At 35.5% G+C, this 20,333-nt stretch overlaps 1 protein-coding gene across 8 annotated transcripts in view; it reads left to right on the top strand.

The window, feature by feature from the left end:
• Positions 1-526: 526 nt before the first annotated feature.
• The window catches only part of SLC4A10 (solute carrier family 4 member 10), a 374,879-nt gene continuing 355,072 nt past the window's right edge, over positions 527-20,333 (top strand). For 4 of the 8 annotated variants that reach the window (XM_039469959.2, XM_039469958.2, XM_003921934.3 and 1 more), the window contains exon 1: positions 6,671-6,873. In XM_039469959.2, coding sequence (XP_039325893.1) covers positions 6,826-6,873 — 48 coding nt within the window. In that variant the 5' untranslated portion in view covers positions 6,671-6,825. Of the gene's footprint in view, positions 667-6,669; positions 6,874-20,333 lie in introns of those variants that run through there. The other 4 variants (XM_010329677.3, XM_003921935.4, XM_039469956.2 and 1 more) reach the window with 2 other exon arrangements.

The following is a 20,333-nucleotide window of genomic DNA, read 5'->3' as shown; positions in this document are numbered from 1 at the left end:
GGTTATTCTGGCAAACTCTTTTGTATGTTTTAAAATTGATCTCAGATATGATGTTAATTGGGAAGTCTTTCCTAATATCTCCTTCCTCCACCCCAGTCTGCAACAGGTGTCCATTCTATTTCTGTCGTATACCTGTCATGTTGTCCTTGGACATGTCTGATTGTTTGTGTCCCTTCCAGACTGTCAGATCCCTGGGGGCAGGGACTTTACCTTTCCAGTGCCTTGCATAGTATTGAGCCCATAAGAGGTATTAGTAAATATCTATTAAATGAATAAACAAGTTTTTTTGCATCTTTCTCGATGTATGAGAGGATGTTTCTGAAAAGCATCATTTAATTCAAACACTTACATGAAAATTAATTTTCTCACAGAAATAAAAGTAAATTTCAGTTATTTTGTTTTTTACTATTTTATTAATAATGAATTAAGATAATTTTTATCTTAAGTTTTCCCTGTACATTTATTTAAATGCCTTGTATTTCTTCATGTTATCATTGATGTTTCATATTTCAGGATGGATAATGCAGCAGACAGTATGGCTTTAAGTTTCAGAAGCCTAAATCTAGTTGGACACAGGCACTAAATAATAGCATTGTGAGAAAAGATGAAGAGCCAGGCTGCCCCTATCAAAAGTTTCTCCAGAATGGAGGAGAGGAAGAACTGGAAGTAAGTAAGAAGTTCATCCGTCGATGTGTAACTTTAAGAAAGGGCTGTGTCCTTTTTCCACTAACTGAGCCCTGGTTTGGCATTGGGAAGACAGAGAAAATGACAGGTAATTCAGTTGTATTTACAGAATTTGAAAGTTGACACAACTTGTGTCCCATTCCCAATTAGAGGGATGGAAAATTTCCCCCATTCTTGATGCAGCCTGAAAGAAGTAGGATAGATATATTCATAGAGTAATAAAGGATCAAATCTAAGAAGTTATTTGTATATTATGATTTTCTGATAAGGACTTCCATTTCATAAATGCAACATAATTCCATTGTTTTAAATGTGATGGAAATAATAAATATAAAAGAATATCATTCCCCACCCCCAGAATTGTTAAAAGGAGTCTGTAATGAAACATGCTAAAATGTTTACAGTGACCATCTCTGGTTGGTGGGATTATGAATGACTGTCATTTTCATCTTTATACTGCCCTGAATTTAAAAAAAAATTCATAATAAAAGGGCTTTTTTTAAAACCTTGGTTTGTCATTACTCATCCTTTAGTTTAGGTTTCATTGTCCTCAGTTACAAACTCATTAGTTGGGCATTCATTATGTTCCTACTTGATATTCCTTTAATATTTTGGACAACTCATTGTCTATCACCATAGGACATTGAAATAATCACCTGTTAACAATTCTAGAGAGGTGCGGATCCTATCTTATTTATCTTTTTACTATCACATAGTACAAAATCTGTGCTTAATCTTTGTTAAATTGTCTAATAAAAGAGGTCTACATAAGATTATTTTATGCTTTGCTGAATTTATAGTTTCCGATCATATTTTATCTCTGTTAGGAAAAAAAATCCCTTTACATAAATAGTATGGAAAGATGTGAACTGTGGAACAATCTGAAAATTACAGCAAAAAGTAAAAAATTCAGGTTCTTAGGTAATGGAAGACCATGTAAAATGCATCTGAACACTCTTTGTTCACTAATAGTTTGGTTGCTTATGATGAAGCTGAGAAATTGCTATAGGTACATTTTGATTTTTTCTTCTCTTTTTCTCATGTGACATTTGCCATCTTTCTTTGACAGAGTGCAAACTCAGTAGTAAACAAAGATTTTTCTTGTCTGCATCATTTGAGAATGTTTACTAAAATTTACACATAGAACACTGTGAATAATGATTATTTTAGTGTAATTTTTCATAATGGGATCGAAAAGGACATGTTAAGGATTAGTTACAAGATTAACTCTGTAAGTGTGATATGGATTATTTTCAAGTTAGGAATAGAAATGTTACATTCAGGACCATTTAACAAAGAGAGTGATAATTAGGCTTAAAGGCTGATAATTAGAGAAGTAATAAGTTGAGCCATGCATATATTCCTTGTTTAAATAATCAAGTGAAGGAAAATTAGATCTTTACACAAAAACAAATCCTCTAAAGATTTTAAATCTCTGTCGTAAGGGTGAGAAAAATACTATTAAAAGTTAGTCATCTTGTCTTATGGTCTATCTCTGATTTTTGCAAAAAGAATTTTTTTATTTAAATAGCATTTTGCTGAATGATGTTATCTTTGTTTTCTTCTAAATTATCTCTTTAAGCTCAGGGGCTATGTCTTATTATTTGTTTCTGTACAGTTGTCAGTACATGGTAGGTACTCAAATTGAATTGAATTAAGATGCTGCCCTCTAGAACTCAATCTAGAGAGTAGGCCTTCTATGCATTTCCCTGTAGGAAGAAATTGGGACAAGAAGTCAAAATCACGTCTTTGTTCCCATCTTCCGAAGTGGAAAAACCAGTCATGAACTAAGAGAAGTGGGACTAAGAGGTCTTTTTTGGTTTGTTTTGTTTTATTGAGATGGAGTCTTGCTCTGTTGCCCAGGCTGGAGTGCAGTGGTGTGATCTTGGCTCATTGCAACCTCTGCCTTCTGGGTTCAAGTGATTCTCCTGCCTCAGCCTCCTGAGTAGCTGAGATTGCAGGCACATGCCACCACACCTGGCTAATTTTTGTATTTTTAGTAGAAACAGGGTTTTACTATGTTGGTCAGGCTGGTCTTGAACTCCTGACCTCATGATCTACCCACCTTGGCATCCCAACATGCTGGGATTACAGGTCTGAGCCACCGTGCCTGGCTGAGGGTTTTTTAAAACATGGACATTAGCCCAATATTGGAATGGGCTCCCTAATTACTTAGTTTATAATTCCTTTTCATAGTTGAGGACTAGAATCACTATCAGGTTGGAGTTCAAGAACATCTTTAAAAAAGTAAAATGTGATTTGACACTTTTAAATTTTAGTATTATATAGAGTTCCTTATTATATGTCAGTTTTTAGAATGGGCGTTCTTACCCTTTTCCTTAATAGTTAAATGTCATCATTTTTAAGCTGTCAAGAAAGCATTTTTGGTATCTCTTGAGTTGGTCAAATTAAACAAAATAATTTTGATATACAGTTGACCCTTGAACAATAGGGGTTTGAGCTGCATGAGTCCACTTATATGTAGATTTTCTTCTACCTCTGCCACCCCTGAGACAGCACGACCAATCTTCATTCTCATCCTCAGCCTACTCAAAGTGAAGATGATGAGGATGAAGACTTTATGGTGATCCACTTTCATATAATTAACAGGAAATATATTTTCTCTTCTTTATGATTTACTTAACACTTTCTTTTTTCTAACTTACTTTATGGTAAGAATACAGTATATAAAACATATAACATAGAAAATGCCTGTTAATTGACCTTTTTTTTTTTAATTATTAAGGCTTCTGGTCAACAGTAGGCTATTAGTAGTTAAGTCTGGGTGTAGTCAAAGGTTATACGCATTTTGAACTGCTCAGAGGCTTGGTCCCTCTAACTCCTTCATCACTAATAGTTTTAATACAAACTTTAGTCAGTTGTGTTTGGCAAGGGTCAACTGTATTTGGCAAATCTTCACCATATGCTTTAAGTTGTTGAGAACATTTGTATAGGTCTCAAAGGATAAGAGGTACAAAGAAATGAAACATAAATAAATGACATAAATAGTGCTGTGATGCATTTTTATATGTGAAAAATAGTAATTTTTTGAAATATTATTCTTTAGTAATATTACCACTAATATAGTATTACTGTTCCGGCCATATTTCTGAACTCATTGCAACCTAAAATTTAGTTATTTTATGTTAAAAAGGGCCAAAGCAAAGAACTTTGAGATCTAAGCCAGAAACTCAATACCACTAGAACTGAAAGTGTTTGCTTGAAATACCAGTGTTGGCAATACCTTTAGAATCCAGTGTTTTCTTCCAATACAATCAATACTAGATGGTCTTTCCTCTAAGATAAACATTATATTAATGTGCATATCTTAACACCCGGGGCTTAAAATAACAAAAGAAGGTAGGAACTGAAAGTACATTGAATCCATGCTGACTTGCATACTTAAGGGATTAGTAAAAATTGAGGTCAGCAAGAGTCTCAAGATACAGGAGAGATCAAGGAAGGAAGCACACCATGGTGGCTGTATTCCTTTCCTACTGGCCACAACATGGGTAGCTGGACAGGAAGGTGTCTCTTCTGTTTAGTGTTTTCTGGTTTTCCTCTGTCTGTATGGTTGGCTTGTGGCCGATTCCTACTTTTATTTCATTTTTCAGAGAGGAAAATTCCACTTTAATATTGCTGTGTATGACAGGAAGTAGCATAGTACCTCACACACAGTAGGACTGATTGAGTGAAAATCAGACTACTTTCTTATTCCAGTAGAATGTCTGGAGCATTTACTTCTTTGGACAAATTCAGTCTTGCAATACTTTAATGTGATGATTGAAATCATTGCTGTCAAATTGTACTAATAGAATCTCATTGGATTTCTAAATAGGAGCAGGCTAAACAGGAACCTATTTTTAATCATCTCAGATCCCAGGAAATTTTACTGTAATGGAAAAAGCTCCAGAGTGAAAGAAATGTAAAATTTACCTGTGAGTATTTTTCAAAAAGTATATCCTCACCTACTTCTTCTCACCCCCATCAAGGACATGTCAGTACCTCCAAGCTAGATACTGTAGTTGAGAAAAAGTTGTTCATGCAATTTGTGTTTCCTGTTTCCATCCGTGTCTCTTCACTTTTTGAGTATGAAAATCAATGTAGAAGTTGAGCTGTAAAATTACGTGATTTTGCTAGCAAAAATTCTGCTACGTAATGATGGTTTTCTTCCTAGGAGTTACTGGTTTTATACATATCTTCTTCATTGGGACCTATTTAGTATGTGGATGCATTCTCTCAGGTCATGGACATTAATTCTAATATATTCTATTAGATAGGTAGTGGATTAAATGAGGATCATTTTCTCTTTCTCCACTTTGTTTTGCTTGGCTAGTATTTGACATCTTGGATCAGAGAACTTTAGATACATAGGCTTTCTTGATCTTTAGAAATAGACTGTCTGCTATTGCAACCCTGGCTAAGTCCTACTATATTGGCAGAAATAGTAGCTCTGGCATATAGTAAGCACTCAAGCAATGGTTGTTCCAGCAAAGTACCTTTGTAGTTTAATAATATGCATTTTAAGAAAATACTGATAAAAAGTAATTTTACTTTCATTTTGGCTTTTGATATTAAGGGCCAGACTTTTTCTTAGTTATATTTAAATTAATTTCAAAGGAATTAAAACAGGATAAAATAGGCTTAATGTGATAGAAATAATCTTTCTAAAGTGGAGTTATTATTTTTAGTCTAATAAATTGTTTGTGATTGTTGATTCTGGTCATTTGAATGAGAAGGTAGCTTTTATTCATCAGTCTGTGGTAGATCAAATTGAGCCCCATATCAGTAAATTGCTAGTTAGATATCTTGTTATTTAAATCCTTGGTATCAACTCAGTATGCTGTGTACAAAGTAGCCACTTAAATATACTAATCATTAGGGTTTTAAAAGTATTTTTTTTTTGATAAAAGTAATAGAAGGTTGTAAATAATTGTACTGAGAAGGAAAATAAAAGTTATCCATAATTCTACCTGCAATGAGCATCCTGGAAAATTTTGATGTATTGCTTAAAATAATTTAATATTCACTCCTGCTGATGACAGGTTTTAGAATCTGGTGAAAATTTTCTTATTTAAGGTAAACTATGTTAATAATTTTTAGTCATCTTTTAATCCTTGAAAGTTCTTTACTACTCTTCATTTGTAACCTCTGTATACTTAGTCTGGAGTTCACTGATATATGGGCTTCATTACTTAAAATACTCTAAATCTACAGTAAGTTTTAGGAAATATGTGTAGTTACTCGATGATATTCACCAACTACTTCCTACAAAAGAGCTTGTGTTTTCTTCCATGGATTATTTAAATAATTCCCTAGCCTGATTTTGTTGAGACTTTTTTTAGGCAAAGGGGTATGTGCTTGGGCTATTCTTGTCAGTTTCATTGTCTTTTCAAAGTGCTTTAGTATCTTGATAATTCCTGCTATCAAAACATTTTCTTTCTCTGTCATTTTTGTTGGGAAATCATAGAAAAACATATGCTTTATTTTTAATAGTGTGATTTACCCAAGTTTTTCACTTTTAAAATACTGAAAATATCTATCCAATCCTCATTGAGTCAACTATGACTTAAATGCTTGATTTTGTTGTCGTTGGTGGTGAGTAGTTCAGTCTCACTAAGACATGCGAATATTAAAGTCATTTTATCTCTTTTAAAAGTCCCTAGGTACTCAGAGTGGGACATCTAGTAAACCTTATTTTCATCATCTTGCTTGAATTCTGTCTTCTATGGGGTTCTGGGAATGAAGTGAGTTGCCTCAAAGTGTCCAAATCAGACTGATTTGGTTGGAGGCCAACTTGGACTAGTCTATATGAGAAGTGAGCATCTTAGGTGAGATTCTTAATGCCCATTAGACTTGTAGCATTGCATGCTGTATTTTATAGTAGTAGCCAGGTGTGGGCAGTGATACAGGGCTTGGGGGATCTCCCTTACCGGCCCAGGGATCCAAGGCATTCAGTGCAAAACCTGGCCAGCAGCCCGAGTGAGTAGGAGCCATGTGACTCTGGTGAGTTGGAGTGTGCAATTGCCTCCTGCTTCAGAGCTACCTGATCCGAATACTAAGCAGAGAGAGTGCCGGGCTCAGTGTAAGACACTGAAGACACTGCAGAGCAAAGTGCTTATTCCAGAGGCGTTACAAAACATGGAGATTAAAGACCAGGGAGCCCAAATGGAGCCGCTGCTGCCTACGGTAAGAGACAACCTGCTATCACATAAATTAACCGCGTTTGCTGCAAAACCTGTTAGGCAAGTGGTCTGCTAGCTAGGTGCAGCGAGTGTTACTTTTGGGGTGGTGGATAGCTCCCACGACATATGGACAGGGGTCTCCTCCCATCTTGAAAGACTGAAATGCATAAAGCAAAGCACACGATCCCCCCCCCCTTCTCAATATGGATGCATTACGGTGATGAAATGTCTCATGTTTGCTGCTGTTTGAAGAAATGGCTAGGTTTTAGCAGCAGGGGCAGTTACGTGTCTCTCTGCCTGCCTGTCACTGCTTATCTCTCTGTTTCTCAGGTTGTGTGATGGTTTAAGCCCTTGCAACGAAGCCCCCTTTTATCATGTTTAATCCCTGTTGAATTTCCTCCCCCTGCCTCATCGCCAGGCAGTGAGGTGAGGGAATCTGCTGCTGTTGCAGCTCTAGAGATTTAGTCTCCACAGAAACCCGGGGAAAGAACAGAAGAATCGTGTGTGTGTGTGTGTGTGTGTGTGTGTGTTTGTGTGTGTGTGTGTGTGTGTGTGTGTGTGTGTGTCTTTCGCGAAGGGAAATGTGTCATGGTTTTTGTACAAAGAAGGTATGCATTTTGGGGGCACAGGCACACAAGTCAGCTTTGAATATCAGAAAGGTTTCTGAACTGTCATTTGGTAGTAGCCCATCTGTTTATCTCTGGGTTCTTAAGCTGTTTCCCTAAATTTAATTTTTGTATAAGTGATTGATTTGCCTATCCTTTCCACAATCTCTCTGTCTGGCTCGCAGACTTTGGAGATCTTCAGACAACATCTTTTTCAGTCTGGAGCGGCTGCTGTTGCTGTGTTTAACGAAAAAGGAAAAAAATCAAAAAACAAAAAACAAACAAAAAAAAAAACACACACACACAGTATTTTCTTGATGCAACAGAGATGACAGCCGTAGCTTCCAGCCATCTATCAGTGCTATCTCAGCAGAAATCCCCTCCCTGCACCAAACCAAACAGCGGGGCTGTTTCTCAGCTCCCTGTTACTAAGGTTGGTGACCCACCTGCACGGAAGGGACTGGCGGTGAGCTGTCCATTTCCGAGTCCATTCCTAGGCTTTCAACAAAATGCTTCCATAGGAGTGGGCAGATTCTGGGCCACTGTATTTTCAGGGCCTTACCTCTCCTGCCGGGCTCAAATGCTGCAAAAAGATTCCAGTTTGCATCCCCGGAATCAGCTTTGGCGACTGAGCATGCCCAGTTCTCCTAAGGACGCCAGGTTTGGGCAGGGAGCGAGCAGAGTAATGGGAAGAATGCAAGGAGTTACCACCAAGAATAGAACCTCAATAGAGGGCAGGGGCAGTGTGGGGGTAGGGGGCCGGGAGAAACGGAACTGGAGAAGGAAGTATGTCAATTACCCTGCCTGCCTAAAAATAGAGATATTTCTTTGTGGCATCAAAGTGGAGTAATAAAAAAGTAAGTGTAAAAGATTTGTCCATCTTCCCAAACTTGAACAAATACATAAATTAGGATTCTGTTAGTACTCAGAATAATGTTAATGATACCAGGGAAATCTTGTTCTCTGGATGAGAGAAAGGAACTATGCACAGGAATCGTGGTATGGGGATTTGGAGAAGGTTAGATATAGGGAACCCCCCCCCACGCTTTTTTTTTTTTTTTTTTTTTTTTGGGCTGGCAGTGGGGGTGGGGTGTTGGAACCTGTCCTAGAAAAGAAGGCTGAAGTCAGTTTGATGTGGCTTATGGATCGTCACTTGTGGGGAACAGTTAAAGGGCTTAGGACCAAATGAGGATTAACTAGAGGAATTTAAAAGAGGATGACATTACTGGGCTAGATGGACAACTAATTTATAGCTTCAAAGAGCAGAGAAAATACAAGTCTTTCCAGAAAAGTAGGTCTACAATACATCTGATGGAAATTTTTGAAGGCCAGAGTCAAAAGTTTGCATGTCATGAGCTTAATGGCCAGTAGAAAATAGTGACAGTTTAAAGGTAAGAGAGAATCATATTAGCAGATCGTTATAAGAAAAACAAGCCTGAGGGGCTAGAGAGGATGCTCAATTATTGGTCCAGTTTTATACTTGTATAGCAACTCCCCCAGTTGCTTTTATGACCTTTTCTTTGTTTAGCTTTCAAAACAAACATGTTAAAGCAGATTTGATTGTTTTAATTTTCAAGGTGAGAAATTGAGGCACAGGGAGTTTGAATAACATGTCTAAGATCACCCAGTGATGAAACCAGGACTGGAATATAAGTCATCTAAAACTAGTTCAGAAATTTTTTTAAAAAATCAATATTTTTTACATTACATTCTTAACCAGTCTTAACATGATCAGTTCCTGGACTGGAGTTTTCATACTTGGGCTCTGTTTTAGAAAATTAATCAGAGGACTTTGCAGATAATTATGTGAGAGGCAATATGGTATAATATTTAGAAGGCAGTCAAGGCCCAACACTGCTATTTATTTGTTATATGATATTGGGAAAGTTATAAGTTATAGTTTCTTCAACTGAAAAATGAAAAGGTAATGTTACTATGTATCTCCTGAGTTTTGGGATGAGTAAGTTAAGTAACTTATATAAAGTTCCTGGCATTGAGTAAGAGTTCAATAAAACTTACTTGCTATTGTCATTGTTACTGCTGCTATAAAATGAATATGTCATTGCTATATTCATCTCAGTATAGATACTGAGATAATGTATAGGTTTCAGTTTTTATGAAAAGTGGCTTGTCAGTACTGTCTATCAAGAAGGAAAAGTAGAAAATAGAGCACTGGAAAGACTTCATAGTGGAGGTGGGAGATGGACTTCTTTGGTTATAATTATAAAAACTTTGCAATATTCTTGGAGAGCCAATTGGACAGGCATTAAAAGCCAAAATTAGATATGGGACAGAAGTAGTCAGAGGTAGATAGATAGAGAAATGAGAGAGAAGGAAAAATAATAAGAATGGATAAGTATGTCAAATGAGCGAATATATTAATCCTGACTCAAGTGAAATGGAGGAACAGATTCTCATTAAGCCTCCCAGGGTTTACCTCCATTTAGTATAGTATATATAAAGTACATTTGAAGGATATGGGCGGAGGAGGCCTAGATATGTTTCTCTTTTTTCCCAGTCCTTCTTCAGTGATAATTTCCTTTTGCTGGACAAGCCATCATTGCATTTCGTACACTCTAATCGCTCTGAGGTTTAGGGTGTTCCTTCTTGTTGCTCCAGGGTACAGTTTGGTTTTCTAGCTACTGGCTGTTATGTCTGAAAATACAGAAAAAGTGTGTCATAAAGATGCATTCTCTTAAGTGCATACTGTTGGCCAAACACATTCTTGGTGCTTGAGATGCAGCAATAAATAAGGCAGGTAAACACTCTATATATGTGAAATCTCACACTCTAGCTAGACTACAAATAGGACTTGATTTAACTTTTTAAGAGACTGCTGCTTTCTCCTCAAATACTTAATCATCATTATAATCTTTTTGAGATGGATGTATATGGAGAATATATGTAACAGTAATAATGGTGATATTTTAGTAAGATGGAATTAACCTTGTAAAAGTATGAAGCCCGATATTTAGGATTGCATTATGATTTCACATTTTCCTTGATATTCAACGGCAAATTTGCGTTTAGGAATAACCTAACCATTTAAAAATTATCAGGCCATGGAAGAAGCTCCCAGGAGAATATATAACAAATATTTACATCTCATGACATTTAATCTTAGGTGATCTATAGTGAGTCATCTTTGGATCCCTTCTAAGATTCTGAGCTTACTCATAAAATTTCCCTACCGTATGAAACTATAGTAAAGTTCACTTTTAAAAGGTAATTTGATAATATAAGACAGATAATTAGATTTAGCACTTTTAGAAAATGCTAATTCCATATTTCAAATGGCCCAGTTTATTGAATTGTTTTATTTGTGGGAAAAAGTTACAAAAAAATCTTTAGTATTATTAAATCAGAGAAAAAATGGGACTAAAATGTCAAAGTAACAGAGAACATGGTTTGGCTAAGTAATATTGCTTTTTCTATTCAATTTCAATTGAAATTATAATCTGAGTTTAAAGGAAGCATAATCACTATACCTTGTAGTCTGTAGGAAACAAAATGCAGTATAAGAAATTAATTTGTATTTTTACTTTTATGACTTGAATTGTTACTCTAGCATGGTGAGTGACTGTAGAAATGAAATACATATATAGGATGCTAAGATTGGGAATGAGTGGTAGAAACTGAAGGCTATGGGTATTACATTCATTTACTTATTAGTATTTTGTTTATGATAAAAATATTGAGATCAGATTAGGAAGTGGACTAGTTTATGATGAAGAGTTAGAAAATATCGGGACCAAGGTCTGGAACTCAAAGTCAGAGAGCATGGTCAGAATACAGTCATACTTCCAATATATCATTTCTTTCTAACCTTGAATGATGATTGCCTCAGAAGTCTAAACTGGACATACATAGATGGCAGTGCATTACGATGAGCTGCAAGAAATGGAGAAATCTGGATGCCACTCTAAGCTTTTCTGTGAGAGAGACTTCAACTCTTCCTTTCTCATATCACATAGGACACATGTCAGTGATCATTTGACTTCCTGTGACGACACCATTGTCAATTTATGTAGTAAATATTAGTTAAGTTTTGTGTTTTATTTTTAGGTAGAATTAAATTAAATTGAAGTTTTAATATATTCTTTTACCACAAACTGTTGTCTCAGGTACTCCTTGGGGTGTATTTTTTTTTTTAAGAAAAAGGGAATAATTTGTGTGTGTTGCATCTTTTATGGAATTATATATATATATATATATATATATATATTATATATATACACACACACACACATACACACATACACACACACACATATATATTTCAATAAGTCTTATTTTTAGAACGATATAGGTTCACAGCAACATTAAGCAGAAGATACAGAGATTTCCCATATATCCCTTGCCCCTACACATGCATAGCCTCCTCTATTAATAAGTACTCTTATCAGAGTGGTACATTTGTTACAATTGATTAACTATTATCACCCAACATCTGCAGTTTGCATTAGGACTTGGTGTTGGACATCCTATGGTTTTGGACACATTTATAATAACATATATCCACCGTTATAGTAGCATACAGTCATTTCACTGCCCTAAAAATCCTCTGTGCTCTGCCTATTCATTCCTCTCTTTCCACTAACCCCTGGCAATCACTGATTATTTTACTTTCACTATAGTTTTGCCTTTTAAAGAGTATTATATAGTTGGAATCATACAGTACATAACCTTTTCATATTGGCTTCTTTCATTTAGTAATAGGCATTTAAGTTTCCTCCATGTATTTTCATGGCTTGATATCTCATTTCTGTTTATCACTGAACTATATTCCATTGTCTTGATGTATCACAGTTTATTTATTCATACATCAACTGAAAGATATCTGGGTTGCCTCCAAGTTTGGCAATTATGAATAAATCTGTTATAAACATCTATGTATAGATCTTTGTGTGGACACGTTTTCAATTTCTTTGGGTAAATACTAAGGACTGTGATTACTGGATTGTATTGTAAGTGTATTTAGTATTTTTTGAAATTGCCAAGCTGTCTTCAGTAGCGGCTGTACTACATAGTATTCTCACAGCAATGAATGAGGTTCCTCTTGCTCCACATGCTCACCGGTGTTTGGTGTTGTCGGTGTTTTATACATTGTTGGACTTGATTTGGTAATATTTTGTAGAGAGCTTTTGCATTCATGTTTATCAGAGATAATGATTTGTGGGGTTTTTTTCCTTACAATACCTTTGTTTGGTTTTGGTATTAGGGTGAGGACCTCACATAGTGAGTTAGGGAGTATTCTTCTTTTGTGTTTTCTGACATAGATTGTTTTGGAAGGTTATTAATTACTGACATCATTATTTTAAATAGATAGATTTATATATATTTTGACTAGCGGACTGTAGAGATCAACTGGATTCTAGGTTTTAGACTGGCTCCTTAATTTACAGATGATGGAACTGGACATCAAAGGCATGAGATACATTTAAGGGCATGCTACTTATGAAGCTAGTTAATGGCAGAACTCAGCCTAGAGTCCAAATCTCTTGATTATTCATTTATCATTCTTTGTACTATTATATAGGCTCTATTACTAGCATATCATCAACAGCTGAGTTCCAAATTAAAATGGAAATTAGACAATGTTTGTAAAGTAATAATAGATACTGTTTCAGGCTCATGATAGGTACATCTGTAATCCTCATGATAATCCTGAAAGGTTGCCAACATTTTTCAGCCTTGCAGATGAGAAACTGAGGTCCAGAGAGTTGTAAAATTATCCAAGTTTACATAGCTAAAAAGTACTAAGCTAGGATTTGAAAATATTTTATCTAGTTAATAAGTAACTTGCTCGTTTAAGGCCAATTAAACAGTAAAAAAGAATCCCATTATAAAATGAGCTTTCACATCTTCCCCTCCAATAAAATACGAAAGTACTCTCATACAAGGTGCTTTAAAATGTCAGGTTTTTTTGGCCACATATTTCATGATTCCATTTATATGAAATGTCTAAAATAGGTAAATCCTTAGAGACATAAAGTAGATTAGTGCTTGCCAGGGCCTGGGACATAGGGGAGAGTTAGGAGTGACTGCTAATAGGTACAGAGTTTTTTTTTTTTTGTGATGATGGAAATGTTCTCAAATTACGTAATAGTGACGGTTACACAACAACACTCTGAATATACTAAAAACCAATGAATTGCACATTATAAAATGGCAAATTTTATGTTACGTAAATTTTATTTCAAAAAATTATTTAAAAGTAAGTTATTGTTTAACATTACTTTTTTTTTTTTTTTTTTTTTTTGAGACGGAGTTTCGCTCTTGGTACCCAGGCTGGAGTGCAATGGCGCGATATAGGCTCACCGCAACCTCCGCCTCCTGGGTTCAGGCAATTCTCCTGCCTCAGCCTCTTGAGTAGCTGGTATTACAGGCACGCGCCACCATGCCCAGCTAATTTTTTTTTGTATTTTTAGTGGAGACGGGGTTTCACCATGTTGACCAGGATGGTCTCGATCTCTTGACCTCGTGATCCACCCGCCTCGGCCTACCAAAGTGCTGGGATTACAGGCGTGAGCCACCACGCCCGACCAACATTATCTTGAACAAGGAGAAGGCTGAGGATCCAAAAAATGCTTGTATCAGCTACATTTACATAAATTAAGAAGAGGGCAAATAAAGTATTCACAAAAATAAAAGTAACTTCCTCCCCCTAAGAAATTCTTTATCAGAAATATGATTATCTTTGTCAAGATAATGCTGAGATTGGGTAGGGTTTCAGGTTATATCCAGACCTAGAGGTCTTGGAATATATCTTCAAAGCTGAGTTAAGAGAATATATGATACATTCTAAGTACCCGAGAGAAAGAGGGAACTATTTTACTTGAGTCACATTGTATTTATATATTTAATTTCTTATGGCAATGTTTTGTAGTTTTGTCTTAGTGAAAATTTCTATGCAATATAGCAAGAATAACACAGAAATTGCAGAAGTGCCATTTATATAGTGGCTCCTACATTGAGCTTAAATACCAAATTCATGTTGAATTCTAAGTAGCTCAGAACTCGAGAGGTGCTTTCAGAGGATGAAAATGGAGATTAAGCTCTCAGAAGATGAAATGGAGATTAATCCACAAACTCAGTTGGATAGAGTGAGGATATATTGTAGCCAAAGACTCTTGGTATAGCTTTGAATTAATGACAAAGTCCCTGTCCCAGCATCAGCAAGACTTGCTCATTCATCATGAAAATTATGTTCTAAGGGTCTAATAAGCAAGTTTTTAAGGCAGAATTTTCTCATTGCATGTTGAATGTGTTAGGTTGCTGGAGTGCCTCCAACATTTATTTGTAACTCCACTTGTTCTTGCTAATTCTGGAAAACCAAAATTATTTAGAGAACGTTATTTCTTTCTAGTGTCTTTTTCCCCCCTTTTGACTAATGAGGCTTTGATATCAAAGATGATGACCTAGTCAAATTTCAGAAAGCAAGTGACATAAAAAGTAGGTATATAGCAACTACCAGATGGAATCAAAACATAGCTCTGCTTAGGAAGCGCATTTCATTATTGTTAGATCCATACTGCTTTTTTCATAAAGTGGTGAATTTCTGTTGATATTTAAGGTTTCTGGGAATAAGCCTCTCTAAATTCTTCTGATTTTCTCAGATATATGAATGTGGTTTAAAAATGAAAAAAACAAAAACCACCACCACCACACACACAATAAACCCAATACGGGGAGAGCAGCAAGACACACTCTTAATGTATAATATAATTTATTATTTGAGTGCGTGATCATGTACTTTGTAGTATAATTTTATGATATAAATATCTTTTAAAAACGTGATGTATAATTGACAGAACACTTACAGTAAATATAAAAATTTGTTTTTTTCTCCTAAACAATGGGATTATTGAAAACCTTATTCCTGAGGACCACCTGCATCAGAATCATCAGGAGGGCTAGTTAAAAAATTCAAGTTCCAGGCCTTATTCAAGCCAACAGACTGAGACTATTAAAGGGTAGTACCAAGGAAACCACCATTAAGAAAAGTCTCTAGGTGATTCTTACGTACATTAAAGCTTGAGAATTTTTGCCTTAAATATGAACAAAATAGAAAAATCATCATATATTTATAAATTATTTTAACTCTAAGAATGCTAGATTACCAAGTTTTGCCATAAAACAAGTTTTTTTAGAAATAAATAATAATTGGTTAGAAAAGTAAGTACTTACTGTTCATTTTACTTATTTAGCATATTACCTATTACTTTGCAATATTGCAGTGTATATACATACATATATATATCTCTCCTGATTATTTCAATTTATGATGACTTGTTCATGATTTTTCAACTTTACTGTGGTGCAAAATCTATGGACATTCAGTATACTTCTGAACTTTGCATGGTGTTACTGCTGGATAAACCTATTGTAAATGGAAAAATGCCATTTCTGGAAGATGCACTTTCAACTTATTATATGTTCCATTTACAATGGGTTTATGAGGGCATAACTCCATTGTAAGATGAGAAGCATCTGTATGTAAGTTATTTTACTTAAATGCAAATACATATAATTTGTTGCTTCAATCAGTGGCTAGATTCTTGAAAGCAGCTTATTTTAGATAATTTTTGTGCTGCTTGTACAGAGCCAAGTGCATGGAACTCTGTTAAATATATTATGAGTAACAGATTAAGTGGCAACACTAGCAGACATTAGTTGTTAAGAGTTTGGACATTGGAAAATTCTAAAAGTTTAAATTAGGAGGTGTGTCAACTTTGGCAAGTTATCCAGGTGTTCAGTCTTACTTTGCTTATCTGTAAAATAGGAATGGTAACAATATATCTAACAGGTTTGTGAGAAGCAATGAAAAAATAGATATTATATCATTTAAACTAATGACTCTAATAATAGCTGTTATTCTTATTCATGGCTTAATAGTTTTCCTTTGGAATGAAAATCATTACCTGATCTGCACAATTCAATCAATTGTTGATTCAATAATGCTTACTCAATATTTGACAGTAATATAGAAGTATGTCGGTAATATAAATTGATAATTATAATACAATACATTTTTTTCTAATTATAAAATTAATACTTGATTTTAGGATCGCTTCAAAGGCATCAGAAATAAATATAAAACACGAATTTTGTCATGTTTTAGCCTTTTATTTTGAGATAATTTTTTACTCACAGAATATTTGCAAAAATAGTACAGAATTTCCATATACTTTTCATCCATCTTACCCTGTTAACACCTTACATAACTATATTATTAATGATCCAAACTAGAAAGTTACCATTGATACAATTATTTTAACTACTATATTCACATATCACCAGTGCTTTCACTAGTGTCCATTTTCTGTTCTAGGATACAATTCAGAGTACCATATTGTGTTTAGATATCACATTCTTTAATCTCCAATTTGTGACAGTTACTGAGTCTTTTTCATTCATAACCTTGTCACTCTTGAAGTGTACGGGTCAATTTTTTCGAGATTATTATTCAATTTGTGTTTGAGGTTTTCATAGTGATTGAGGTTATGCATTGTTTCTCAATAATACTATAGAAGTGATGTTCCATTTTCCATTCATTATATCAGGATATATATATCTTATTTCTGGTGACATTAACTTTGATGATGGAGGTATCTTATGTTTTTTCCCATTGAAAAGTTAAAAAATTTTCCTTTGTCATAATATATTTGGGGAGATACTTTGAGACTATGTAAATATCCTATTTTTTCTCAAACTTTTGCACACTAATTTTAGCACTTATTGGTAAATATTTTCTGTAACACTTATGGAGGTGTCTGCCACATGATTTTTAAGACGGAGTTACGCTCTTGTTACCCAGGCTGGAGTGCAATGGCGCGATCTCGGCTCACCACAACCTCCGCCTCCTGGGCTCAGGCAATTCTCCTGCCTCAGCCTCCTAAGTAGCTGGGATTACAGGCACGCGCCACCACGCCCAGCTAGTTTTTTGTATTTTTAGTAGAGACGGGGTTTCACTATGTTGACCAGGATGGTCTCGATCTCTCGACCTCGTGATCCACCTGCCTTGGCCTCCCAAAGTGCTGGGATTACAGGCTTGAGCCACCGCACCCGGCCGCTAAAAACTTTTGTTTTTAATAGACACATAATAATTGTACATATTCTATAATATGTATGGTATGATGTTTTGACACAAGTATACATTGTATAATCATCAAATAAGAGCAATTAACATATCCATCAGCTCACTTATTTCTTTATTGTGAGAACATCCAAAATTCTTGATTTAAACTATTTTGAAATATATAATACATAAGTGTTAAATGTACAATAGAATACCAGAACTTATTTCCACCTATCTAACTGTAACTTTGTGCCCATTGACCAAACTTTCCCCATCATCCCCTTCTCCTTACCTTCCCCAGCCTCTAGTAGACACTATTCTATTCTCTACTTCTATGGAAACAACTTTTTAAGATCCACATATAAGGGAACTTCAAAAGGTTTGTAGAAAAATGTAATTAAAAGATAAAAATAAAAAATATAAGCTTTATTTCTCAATATAAACTCTATCAAGTTCAAGACACTTTTGTAAGTGATGATACCAGCCATTTAATTCATCACTAAAGAACTGAGAGCCTTGGAAATTTAACCATGTCAATGTGGTCTTTCTTTTATATTATTAACTGAAGAAAAATGGGTGCCCTTTATGGATTTTTTTAAAGATTCACACAAAAAAGAAACTAGAATGAGCCATATCAGGATGTTAAGGTGAATGCCTAATAATTTCTCATTGAAATTCTCTCAAAATTGCCCTTGTTTGATGAGAGGAATGTGTAGAAACATTGTTATGATAGAGAAGGACTCTCTGGTGAAGATTTTCTGGGTAATTTTCTGCTAAAGCTTTGGCTAACTTGCTCAAAACAGTCTCATACTAAGCAGATGTCATTCCTTAGCCCTCCAGAAAGTCAACAAGCAAAATGACTAGCATCCCAAAAAACTGATGTCATGACCTTTGTTACAAATCTGTCTGATTTTGCTTTGACGGGACCATATCCTCCTCTTGGTAGTCATTGCTTTGATTGTGCTTTGTCTTCAGGATCATTTTGGTAAAGCCATGTTTCATCTTTTTCTGCAGTTAATCAAAGAAATGCTTCAGGATTTTGATTTCACTTATTTAAAACTTTAATGGAAAGTTCTGCTCTTGTCTGCAGATAATTTGAGTTCAAAGGTTTTGGCATTGTTCTAGTTGAAAGTTTGCTAAACTTTAATTTTTCAGTCAGAATTGGGTAAGCTGAAGTATTGGTATGGCTATGGTCTTAGCTATCGCTTGTGCTATTAATTATTGGTCCTCTTCAATTAGGACACAAACAAGATTATTTTTTAATCAAAAATTGATATGGACGGTCTTCCCCTGTGGGCTTCAACATTGTTTCTTCCCTTCTTTTATATATATATATATATATATATATATATATATATATATACATATATATATATATATATATATATACACACATATATATATATATTTGCTTTTTAGGGTACATGTGAAGAACATGCAAGATTGTTACATAGGTACACACATGGCAATGTGGTTTTCTGCCTTCCGTCCCCTCGCCTGTATCTGTCATTTCTCCCCATGCTATTTCTTCCCACCTCCCCACCTCTGTCCCTCCCCCATTTCCCCCCAACGGACCCCAGTGTGTAATGCTTCCCTCCCTGTGTCCATGTGTTCTCATTGTTCAACACCCGCCTATGAGTGAGAATATGCGGTGTTTGATTTTCTGCTCTTGTGTCAGTTTGCTGAGAATGATCGTTTCCAGGTTCATCCATGTCCCTACAAAGGACGTGAAGTCATCGTTTTTGATGGCTGCGTAATATTCCATGGTGTATATGTACCACATTTTCCCTATCCAGTCTATCATCGTTGGGCATTTGGGTTGGTTCCAGGTCTTTGCTATTGTAAACAGTGCTGCAATGAACATTCGTGTGCACGTGTCCTTGTAGTAGAATGATTTATAATCCTTTGGATATATACCCAGTAATGGGATTGCTGGGTCAAATGGGATTTCTATTTTTAGGTCCTTGAGGAATCTACACTGTCTTCCACAATGGTTGAATTAATTTACATTCCCACCAACAGTGTAAAAGTGTTCCTATTTCTCCACATCCTCTCCAGCATCTGTTGTTTCCCGATTTTTTAATGATCGCCATTCTAACTGGTGTGAGATGGTATCTCAATGTGGTTTTGATTTGCATTTCTCTGATGACCAGTGATGATGAGCATTTTTTCATATGTTTGTTGGCCTCCTGTATGTCTTCTTTTGTAAAGTATCTGTTCATATCCTTTGCCCATTTTTGAATGGGCTTGTTTGTTTTTTTCTTGTAGATCTGTTTTAGTTCTTTGTAAATTCTGGATATCAGCCCCTTGTCAGATGGGTAGACTGCACAAATTTTTTCCCATTCTGTTGGTTGCTGATTCACTCTACTGACTGTTTCTTTTGCCGTGCAGAAGCTGTGGAGTTTGATTAGGTCCCATCTGTCTATTTTGGCTTTTGTTGCCATTGCTTTTGGCGTTTTGGTCATGAAGTCCTTGCCTACGCCTATGTCCTGTATGGGTTTGCCTAGATTTTCTTCTAGGGTTTATATGATGTTAGTTTTGGTGTAAGGTGTCAGGAAGGGGTCCTGTTTCTGCTTTCTGCACATGGCTAGCCAGTTTTCCCAACACCATTTATTAAACAGGGAGTCCTTTCCCCATTGCTTGTTTTTGTCAGGTTTGTCGAAGATCAGATGGTTGTGGGTATGTTGTATTTCCTCTGAGGCCTCTGTTCTGTTCCATTGGTCTATATCTCTGTTTTGGTACCAGTACCATGCTGTTTTGATTACTGTAGCCTTGTAG

This window comes from Saimiri boliviensis, chromosome 5 (assembly GCF_048565385.1).
Source record: "Saimiri boliviensis isolate mSaiBol1 chromosome 5, mSaiBol1.pri, whole genome shotgun sequence".
NCBI classification, from domain to species: domain Eukaryota; kingdom Metazoa; phylum Chordata; class Mammalia; order Primates; family Cebidae; genus Saimiri; species Saimiri boliviensis.
Note: the sequence above shows the minus strand (reverse complement) of the source record. Positions and strands in the feature narration are given on the sequence as shown.